At 43.5% G+C, this 11,016-nt stretch overlaps 1 protein-coding gene across 1 annotated transcript in view; it reads left to right on the top strand.

The window, feature by feature from the left end:
- LOC311143377 (transient receptor potential cation channel subfamily M member 4-like) overlaps nucleotides 1-8,076 on the top strand; it is a 98,989-nt gene extending 90,913 nt beyond the window's left edge. Inside the window, exons 21-27 of the mRNA XM_084179213.1 lie at nucleotides 614-788; nucleotides 1,131-1,299; nucleotides 5,762-5,943; nucleotides 6,394-6,526; nucleotides 6,789-6,861; nucleotides 7,179-7,272; nucleotides 7,471-8,076. Of these exons, the coding sequence (XP_084035339.1) occupies nucleotides 614-788; nucleotides 1,131-1,299; nucleotides 5,762-5,943; nucleotides 6,394-6,526; nucleotides 6,789-6,861; nucleotides 7,179-7,272; nucleotides 7,471-7,499 (855 nt within the window). The 3' untranslated portion in view covers nucleotides 7,500-8,076. The remainder of the gene's footprint in view (nucleotides 1-613; nucleotides 789-1,130; nucleotides 1,300-5,761; nucleotides 5,944-6,393; nucleotides 6,527-6,788; nucleotides 6,862-7,178; nucleotides 7,273-7,470) is intronic.
- The last annotated feature ends 2,940 nt before the right edge of the window (nucleotides 8,077-11,016 follow it).

An 11,016-nucleotide genomic window follows, 5' to 3' on the forward strand; every position in this document is an offset into this window, starting at 1 on the left:
ACCCAACTTATTGTGGGAAGCTTGTGTAAGGCTACCCGAAATGTTTGACCCAAGTTAAACAATTTAAAGGCAATGCTACCAAATACTAATTGAGTGTATGTAAACTTCTGACCCACTGGGAATGTGATGAAAGAAATAAAAGCTGAAATAAATCATTCTCTCTACTATTATTCTGACATTTCACATTCTTAAAATAAAGTGGTTATCCTAACTGACCTAAGATAGGGAATTTTTACTAGGATTAAAGGTCAGAAATTGTGAAAAACTGAGTTTAAATGTATTTGGCTAAGGTGTATGTAAACTTCCGACTTCAACTGTAAGTATAATTGGTTGAGCATTCCTGATGACCTGCATGGAATCATGTGATCCATCCTTAACCCATAGGAAGTCCCACCCAGTTGACTACTTAAAAATTGTAAAAGTCCTTAATGGCGCTGGCCATGCTAAAATGGGCTTTTGGGCACTAGAGTCGTCTATCTATCGCTATGGTCTAGATTCAGGTGCTGGTTTTGGCAGTAACAACTAGTATCCAAAAGAAAGTGTCAAAACTGCACACAAGAACAGGTGACGCCATTTTCCCCGATGAATATTCTGTTCCCCTCCTGATTGGCAGATGAAAGACATCTTCTTCTTCCTGTTCTTCCTGGCGGTGTGGCTCCTGGCCTACGGCGTAGCCAATCAGGCGCTGCTCTACTCCTACGACCCCCGTCCCGGTTGGATATTTCGCAGAGTGTTCTACAGGCCATACCTCCACATATTTGGACAGATCCCCATACACGAAATGGATGGTGCGTTGATGTTTGTGTATGAATGTGGTTTGCATGTGTATGTAACATAGTATATTCTCACCTAGATATCATAAGATTAATGCACTAACAGTAAATCGCTCTGGATTAGAGAGTCTGCTGAATAAATAAAAAATAAATATATTACTGGTTTCTCTTTCTCTGTTCTTTCATTCCTCTCTCTCCCTGTATCCCCTCTCAATCCCTTACTTCAACCCAATCTACCCTCTTTACCCTACCATTTTAAATATGTATTTTCACACCCCTCCTCCTGCTTCTTCCCATCCTTTCAAACTCTCCCCTTCTCACCGTCTCCCGCCCTCCTCTCCCTATCTCTGTCCTTAGCTGATAAACTGGAGGAGGGGAGAGAGTGCACCAATAACGCCACCCTGGTCGAGGCGGGGGCAGAGCCCTGCATGAGTACCGACCACAATTGGCTGGTGGTCATCTTATTGGTCATCTTCCTGCTGGTCACCAACATCCTCCTGGTCAACCTGCTCATTGCCATGTTCAGGTAATGGACCCTCTGTCTGTCCCTCTTTCACTCTCTGTCCATCTTTCACTCTCTCTGGCAAATTCACATTGACGAGAGTTGAGGAGATTATCGAGAGATACCTTAGAGATGTTTTAATTCTCGAGACATTACTGTAATATTAGTCTCACGTAGCCATACCTCCAAATCACATTTGCTGTCACGCTTCCCTTGGAGATCTGCAGAATTTTGTATAGCCAAAACAGTTTGAATCGTCCACTGATTTTTATTAAATGTTACATTTCAAGAACCCTCCCCCATATGCCTGATTTTGTGCCATGAACTTCCCCAGGCTTTACATTTAGGCAAGCCTGGTTCTCGACGAGGCTACTGTATTTCAAACTTGCTAATTTCTTACGTCTCGAGCGCTACCTCCGGAGGTCACACACAACACTAGCCCGACAGCTTCCCCCTTCCAGACAGGGCAGTGTAAGCAAAATTGTCTTGTTCAGACCAACACTCCTACAGTATAAATCGTAATAGCAGAGCAAGGTTTTTGAAGCAGCTAAAACTCACCTCGCGTTGGACGAAGACTTTTTCTTCAACGAGGCGTTCGCGAAGGATATTCTACAGACACCCAACAAGGCCCAGATCCCCGTCATTCGCGTGAGGAAGAGACGGAGATATCGTGGACGCAGATCCGGGTGCCTTGTAAGGATCCGACGGCGAACGAGTAAACTGCCTCTCCCATCAATCCTATTAGCCAACGTTCAAGCTTTTGAGAATAAAATGGACGATTTAAGATTACGGTTATCCTACCAACGGGACATTAAAAACTGTAATATCTTATGTTTCACGGAGTCGTGGCTGAACGACAACAATGACAACATTCAGCTAGCAGGCTATACGCTACATCGGCAGGATAGAACGGCAGACTCCGGTAAGACAAGGGGTGGCGGTCTGTGTATATTTGTAAACAACAGCTGGTGCACAAAATCAAATACTAAGGAAGTCTCGAGGTTTTGCTCGCCTGAGGTAGAGTATCTTATGATAAGCTGTAGACCACACTATTTACCAAGAGAGTTTTCATCTATATTTTTCATAGCTGTCTATTTACCACCACAAACCAATGCTGGCATTAAGATTGCACTGAATGAGTTGTACAAGGCCATTAATCAACAGGAAAACGCTCATCCAGATGCAGCGCTCCTAGTAGCCGGGGACTTTAATGCAGGGAAACTTAAATCCGTTCTACCTCATTTCTACCAGCATGTTAAATGTGCAACCAGAGGGGAAAAAACTCTAGACCACCTTTACTCCACACACAGAGACGCATACAAAGCTCTCCCTCGCCCTCCATTTGGCAAATCTGACCATAACTCTATCCTCCTGATTCCTGCTTATAAGCAAAAACTGAAGCAGGAAGCACCAGTGATTCGGCTAATAAAAAAGTGGTCAGATGACGCAGATGCTAAGCTACAGGACTGTTTTGCTAGCACAGACTGGAACATGTTCCAGGATTCTTCAGACAGCATTGAGGAGTACACCACATCAGTCACTGGCTTCATCAATAAGTGCATCGATGATGTCGTCCCCACAGTGACCGTACGTACATACCCCAACCAGAAGCCATGGATTACAGGAAACATCCGCACTGAGCTAAAGGGTAGAGCTGCCGCTTTCAAGGAACGGGACTCTAACCCGGACGCTTATAAGAAATCCCGCTATGACCTCCGACGAACCATCAAACAGGCAAAGAGTCAATACAGGTCTAAGATTGAATCATACTACACTGGCTCTGACGCTCGTCGGATGTGGCAGGGCTTGAAAACTATTACAGACTACAAAGGGAAGCACAGCCGCGAGCTGCCCAGTGACACAAGCCTACCAGACGAGCTAAACCACTTCTATGCTCGCTTCGAGGCAAGCAACACTGAAGCATGCATGAGAGCACCAGCTGTTCCGGACGACTATGTGATCACGCTCTCCGTAGCCGATGTGAGTAAGACTTTTAAGCAGGTCAACATTCACAAGGCCGCAGGGCCAGACGGATTACCAGGACGTGTACTCCGAGCATGTGCTGACCAACTGGCAAGTGTCTTCACTGACATTTTCAACATGTCCCTGACTGAGTCTGTAATACCAACATGTTTCAAGCAGACCACCATAGTCCCCGTGCCCAAGAACTCTAAGATAACCTGCCTAAATGACTACCGACCCGTAGCACTGACGTCTGTAGCCATGAAGTGCTTTGAAAGACTGGTCATGGCTCACATCAACAGCATAATCCCAGAAACCCTAGACCCACTCCAATTTGCATACCGCCCCAACAGATCCACAGATGATGCAATCTCTATCGCACTCCACACTGCCCTTTCCCACCTGGACAAGAGGAACACCTACGTGAGAATGCTATTCATTGACTACAGCTCAGCATTCAACACCATAGTGCCCTCTAAGCTCATCACTAAGCTAAGGATCCTGGGACTAAACACCTCCCTCTGCAACTGGATCCTGGACTTCCTGACGGGCCGCCCCCAGGTGGTAAGGGTAGGTAACAACACATCTGCCACACTGATCCTCAACACGGGGGCCCCTCAGGGGTGCGTGCTCAGTCCCCTCCTGTACTCTCTGTTCACCCATGACTGCATGGCCAGGCACGACTCCAACACCATCATTAAGTTTGCCGACGACACAACAGTGGTAGGCCTGATCACCGACAACGATGAGACAGCCTATAGGGAGGAGGTCAGAGATCTGGCCGTGTGGTGCCAGGACAACAACCTCTCCCTCAACGTGACCAAGACAAAGGAGATGATTGTGGACTACAGGAAAAAAAAGAGGACTGAGCACGCCCCCATTCTCATCGACGGGGCTGTAGTGGAACAGGTTGAGAGCTTCAAGTTCCTTGGTGTCCACATCACCAACGAACTATCATGGTCCAAACACACCAAGACAGTCGTGAAGAGGGCACGACAAAGCCTATTCCCCCTCAGGAGACTAAAAAGATTTGGCATGGGTCCTCAGATCCTCAAAAAATTCTACAGCTGCACCATCGAGAGCATCCTGACTGGTTGCATCACCGCCTGGTATGGCAACTGCTTGGCCTCTGACCGCAAGGCACTACAGAGGGTAGTGCGTACGGCCCAGTACATCACTGGGGCAAAGCTCCCTGCCATCCAGGACCTCTATACCAGGCGGTGTCAGAGGAAGGCCCTCAAAATTGTCAAAGACTCCAGCCACCCTAGTCATAGACTGTTCTCTCTGCTACCGCACGGCAAGCGGTACCGGAGTGCCAAGTCTAGGTCCAAAAGACTTCTCAACAGCTTCTACCCCCAAGCCATAAGACTCCTGAACAGCTAATCATGGCTACCCGGACTATTTGCACTGCCCCCCCACCCCATCCTTTTTACGCTGCTGCTACTCTGTTAAGTATTTATGCATAGTCACTTTAACTCTACCCACATGTACATATTACCTCAACTACCTCAACTAGCCGGTGCCCCCGCACATTGACTATGCAACGGTACCCCCCTGTATATATAGCCTCCCTACTGTCACTTTATTTTACTGTATATATAGCCTCCCTACTGTCACTTTATTTTACTTCTGCTCTTTTTTTCTCAACACTTTTTTGTTGTTGTTTTATTCTTACTTTTTTGTTTAAAATAAATGCACTGTTGGTTAAGGGCTGTAAGTAAGCATTTCACTGTAATGTCTGCACCTGTTGTATTCGGCGCATGTGACCAATAAAATTTGATTTGATTTGATTTGATTTGAATATGCATTTTCCTTATATTAAAAAGCGAGCAGAAAAACAAGTATGAACTGCCCAGTGAATTAACTTTTTTAGTTGCAATCTGCATTTTTTCATGTAATGATTTGCATGATATTGATTAAATGAAGCATGGTTTGTTCTAAGGTAGGCCGAAAACCAATCTAGCTAAACCCTATGAAAGTCCTGCCTACTTCCCTTATATTCGTATTCCTGGATTATTTGACTTCTTACCTGATGCCTTTCATGAAAGATTATTTTCTTAATCGAAAACCTTCATAAAAAAACATAATTTACATATTATGCAAATATAAATTTCGTCCCGATACCTCTACTTCAACTTTCTTCAATGAGAATAAGCTCTCTGTCCCTCTTACCCATCTAGCACCCCCTTCCATATCCCTTTTTCACTCTCTTTGTATTCCCCTCGACAGATCGTCACTCATTCAGTAGGCCCCTCTAATACGTGGGCTGAATTCCTGATTTTATCTAGTTCCTCACTGTGTCTTGGAATAGTGATGTTGGATTTAATTTAATCAACTTGTTTTATTTGAGTGTTGTCCTAATGGCATATATTTTTCTGGCTCTGCTTTCATGTGTGTCATTAGGGCCCAAAACGTCATGAACTAAAAAGTAGAATAAAACCAATATTTCTTTATATGAGCGAGAGTCACCTATTCCCTGATATTCAGCCTTTTCACTGTCTCTCTCTCTCTGTCTTTCCTCCAGTCACACGTTCTCCAAAGTGCAGGAACACAGCGACACCTACTGGAAGTTCCAGCGCTACAACCTGATCGTGGAGTACCACTCCAGACCCTGTCTGGCACCACCCTTCATCCTCATCTCCCACCTCCACCTCATCATCAAGAGACACATCCGCAAGATCCCCTCCACGAAGATCAAACACTTTGGTGAGAGAGGGAGGGAGGGAGAGGGAATGGGAGGGAGAGAGTGAGTGAGTAGGGGAGGGAGAAAGGGAGAGTGAGGGAGGAAAACAGGGCCGGCGCCAGAACGAATCAGTTGGACAGGCATTTGATTTCTATAGGTTGGCACGTTTTTTCACAGGACCTCCTATGTATAAAAAATATAAATCATTGGTTTTATAGTAAAGACATGTAATTTAACTGTAAAAATGTATTACCTTTTAATGTGGCATGTCTGCTCGCGTCTCGGTCAAATAAATGATCATAATGCCGGCCCTGTAGCAGGATCAATGATCAGATAATTCACATCAAGTATTGAAAAAAAAAAACTTCAAGTATTTTAGAAGTCCACTTCCATTTTCCTTCAAGTGTATTTTTCTCATTTTCTCTTCTTCCCAATATCTTTGTACTTCCCCTCCTCTTCTATCCCTCCTTCAGTTCTGGAGATCCATGGTAGGGAGGCCAGTAGACTGAACACGTGGGAGGCCATCCAGAAGGAGAATATACTGTTTGCCCAGAACAAACGAGAGAGAGAGAAAGACTCAGAGAGACTCAAACGTACCTCCGTCAAGTGAGACATCTCTTCATCTCTCTCCTAGACTAAATGCCAGATTCATTTAACAGCTTCAGTTAACAGCTCGGCTTCTATCTGGCCTATGAATAGAATGGTTGAAATGCTGTAGCTGATGGGTTCTCCTGTGTTAGGGATCGGGTCAATAACATTTTAAATTCATGAATCGAACTTCAATTCACTTCCTGTGTTCCTGAATTGACTGAGAGGTTAATTGACCCCTAACCTGTGTTGTGGTCCTGTGTTGTGGTCGTGTTGGAAGGGTGGACAGTGTATTAAAGCAGATGGCAGAGATCCGGGACCACGACCGCAGGCTGAGAATGCTGGAGACAGAGGTTAGTGTCAGCCTGGGCCGGTGCCACTGGTCGCAGAGCACACACAGGCTGCAAACACCCTGCTTTATCTGCCCAGTGGCAACCTGTCACACGTGCCAGAAGTTTCAGTGGTCCTTAATGGGCGGGATGGTTTAGTGGGTGTGTGTGTGGGTCTGTGCACGCACGTGTGTTTGTTAGTGAGTAATCATAAGTATGTGTGTGTCTGAATTTGGACTGTAGCTGTTGCATCTGCCTGCTCAGCACTGAACAGACCACATCCGTCATGGTTCTCTCTCTCGCTCTCTCTTTCTCTCTCTCCGTCTCTCTCACATTTCCAGTTGGAGTACTGTACTAGTGCCCTCTCCTGGATGACGGAAGCTCTCTCTCAGAGTAACTTGATAAAGACCACACGTCCTCCGCCCGCTCTCAGAGGTAAGGTTGCATACAGATATATGTTATACATACAGTATATATGATATAGGTTACATATGTGCTCTATTTCTATGCAAGGTTGCCTCCTACCTCTCCAGTCATGGAATATAAAATGTAAATTCACTTTATTGATCCCAGCACATTTTATTACTTGATTTTATGTACTAATTCCAGTTTCTGTTGTGTTTTCTCTTTCAGATCTGACCCCAATCTCTCCAACTAGCTGACAAATGTCTGATGGAGAATAGTGAAATCTAGATGTGCACACACACGCCTCTTAGCTGTCAATTGATGTTGATGATGACAAATGTTCCTCTTGTGGATCAGGGGTAGGTGTGTGTTATCGCTTTAAACACACACACACACACACACACACACACACACACACACACCTACAATCACTGTCACTCAGGGCCAAAGAATATCAAGCAATGCCAAACATGGACTCAATGCTCATTCAGCCATCCTTTCAATGTCGTTTTTAAGCGTTGATCATTTGAACTGCTACCATTTTGTATGTGGACAATCTGTTCTTAATGTAATATGTACAGACCTTTTTAAAAGGTGCAATTAAAATGACTCTACCCCCATAATGACATGACCAAGTACAAACACATTCAACCTGACACAATCACAAAAACCCACATTGTTTGTATGTTGCTTTTTGGTGTTGCACTCGAAAAGACGCTCCAGTAGCCGTTTTCTGCAGTCAATGACCAAAAGCGACCTCTTTGGCCTCATGGGTGGAATGTTATTAATGTTTTTCATAATTTCATAATTAATAAAGATATATAAATACAACATAAATCCGGTGTTTCTATGTCAAACTATTTTGTTATATTTCAGTGTTCTGTGATGTACAGTCATGGTCAAAAGTTTTGAGAATGCCACAAATATAAATTTTCACAAAGTCTGCTGCCTCAGTTTTTATGATGGCAATTTGCATATACTCCAGAATGTTATGAAGAGTGATCAGATGAATTGCAATTAATTGCAAAGTCCCTCTTTGCCATGAAAATGAACTTAATCCCCAAAAAACATTTATACTGCATTTCAGCCCTGCCACAAAAGGACCAGCTGACATCATGTCAGTGATTCTCTCATTAACACAGGTGAGAGTGTTGACGAGGACAAGGCTGGAGATCACTCTGTCATGCTGATTGAGTTAGAATAACAGACTGGAAGCTTTAAAAGGAGGGTGGTGCTTGAAATCATTGTTCTTCCTCTGTTAACCATGGTTACCTGCAAGGAAACACGTGTCGTCATCATTGCTTTGCCAGGCAAGGATATTGCTGCTAGTAAGATTGCACCTAAATCAACCATTTATTGGATGATCAAGAACGTCAAGGAGAGAGGTTCAATTGTTGTGAAGAAGGCTTCAGGGCGCCCAAGAAAGTCCAGCAAGCGCCAGGACCGTCTCCGAAAGTTGATTCAGCTTCGGGATCGGGGCACCACCAGTGCAGAGCTTGCTCAGGAATGGCAGCAGACAGGTGTGAGTGCATCTGCACGCACAGCGAGGCAAAGACTTTTGGAGGATGGCCTGGTGTCAAGAAGGGCAGCGAGGAAGCCACTTCTCTCCAGGAAAAACATCAGTGACAGACTGATATTCTGCAAAAGGTACAGGGATTGGACTGCTGAGGACTGGGGTAAAGTCATTTTCTCTGATGAATCCCCTTTCTGATTGTTTGGGGCATCCGGAAAAAACTCGGGGAACAAAACATCGACATTTTGGGTCCATGGCCAGGAAACTCCCCAGACCTTAATCCCATTGAGAACTTGTGGTCAATCCTCAAGAGGCAGGTGGACAAACAAAAACCCATAAATTCTGACAAACTCCAAGCATTGATTCTGCAAGAATGGGCTGCCATCAGTCAGGATGTGGCCCAGAAGTTAATTGACAGCATGCCAGGGTGGATTGCAGAGGTCTTGAAAAAGAAGACTCTTTGCATAAACTTAATGTAATTGTCAATAAAAGCCTTTGACACTTATGGAATGCTTGTAATTATACTTCAGTATACCATAGTAACATCTGACAAAAATATCTAAAAACACTGAAGCAGCAAACTTTGTGAAGACCAATAATAATGTCACTTTTGACCACGACTGTATATAAAGTGCAATTTTGGAATGCAAACTCAAAATTGAATACATTTCAACTCTACATCTGACATGGTACAGGTGTCTTCTTTTTTTAAGCCCATAACCATGTATGTGAGGTGTATATTTTTGTATCAAAGTAGATCTGTTTAAGACTACCAAGAATCACTCTGTGTGACCCTGATTTAGCCCACTGCAGTAAAAGGTTAAGGGCTAGATTCAATCAGTTCTACCTTAACCCGCGATAACCGGAAACTGCATAGCAGTTTCATTGTTTTTATTTAGGCGATGTCGGAGGTGTAACTGTGTTGGAGCTGTCAAATCAGCAAATGGCTCCCGGCATTATACCTATCGCGGACATTGCCATTGGATGTGCAGAGTCGCATTAGTAATAATCGCATGCAGCCTTGTTACAAGTTTGAACACTGGAATGTGTGTTGTAATCTACACCTTGATTAGGCTGATAAATAGAAAATTATAACAAAATAATGAGGATTTAAGTGTCATTATTTCTATGTCGCATACACTAGGGTTCTCCAACCGTTTCGCGAGCTACTCATTTTTTTCTAGCTTTCAAATAAGCACATTCTTCTCTTCTCCTCTCCCCTGCAACTCTTCCCCGGGTTCTTAGTGTACAATATAACTGTTTTCTGTCAATATACCTGGTAAAATAATGGTTAACAAACAACTCAAAGGGTGCCCTATAAAATACATTTTCCCCAAATTATGTTTTCTCAGTTACATTTTTCCTGGTTTTAGATTTGTTTTGTTTTCCACTCTCAAAATTACAATTGCTCATAGAGAAACAACGAAATATATTTTTGATTGTAATTCTTCTTTAATTGTGCATCTGGCCCTTTAATTGCTGAATCTAGCAAGTGAGAAATGTGCCATATAATGGGCCGGTCTAGCGATGGATCTGTAGGCTTACTGCTGCTGCTCATTTCATGGCAAAGTTTGCAAATAATAGATACCAATTATATACACTACCAGTCAAAAGTTTGGACACACCTACTCATTCAAGGGTTTTTCTTTATTTGTACTCTTTTTTACATTGTAGAATAATAGTGAGGACATCAAAACTATGAAATATGGAATCATGTAGTAACCAAAAAAGTGTTAAACAAATTAAAATTATTTGAGGTTCTTCAAAGTAGCCACCCTTTGCCTTGATGACAGCGTTGCACACTCTTGGCATTCTCTCAACCAGCTTCATGAGGTAGTCACCTGGAATGCATTTCAATTAACAGGTGTGCCTTGTTAAAAGTTAATTTGTGGAATTTCTTTCCTTCTTAATGCGTTTGAGCCAATCAGTTGTGTTGTGACAAGGTATACAGAAGATAGCCCTATTTGGTAAAAGACCAAGTCCATATTATGGCAAGAACAGCTCAAAAAAGCAAAGAGAAACGACAGTTCATCATTACTTTAAGACATGAAGGTCAGTCAATACGGAACGTTTCAAGAACTTTGAAAGTTTCTTCAGGTGCAGTCGCAAAATCCATCGAGCTATGATGAAACTGGCTCTCATGAGGACCGCCACAGGAAAGGAAGAGCCAGAGGTTCCTCTGCTGCAGAGGATAAGTTCATTAGAGTTACCAGCCTCATAAATTGCAGCCCAAATAAATACTTCACAGAGTTAAAGTAACA

Source organism: Coregonus lavaretus (genome assembly GCF_964263955.1).
Source record: "Coregonus lavaretus genome assembly, chromosome: 2".
NCBI lineage: Eukaryota > Metazoa > Chordata > Actinopteri > Salmoniformes > Salmonidae > Coregonus > Coregonus lavaretus.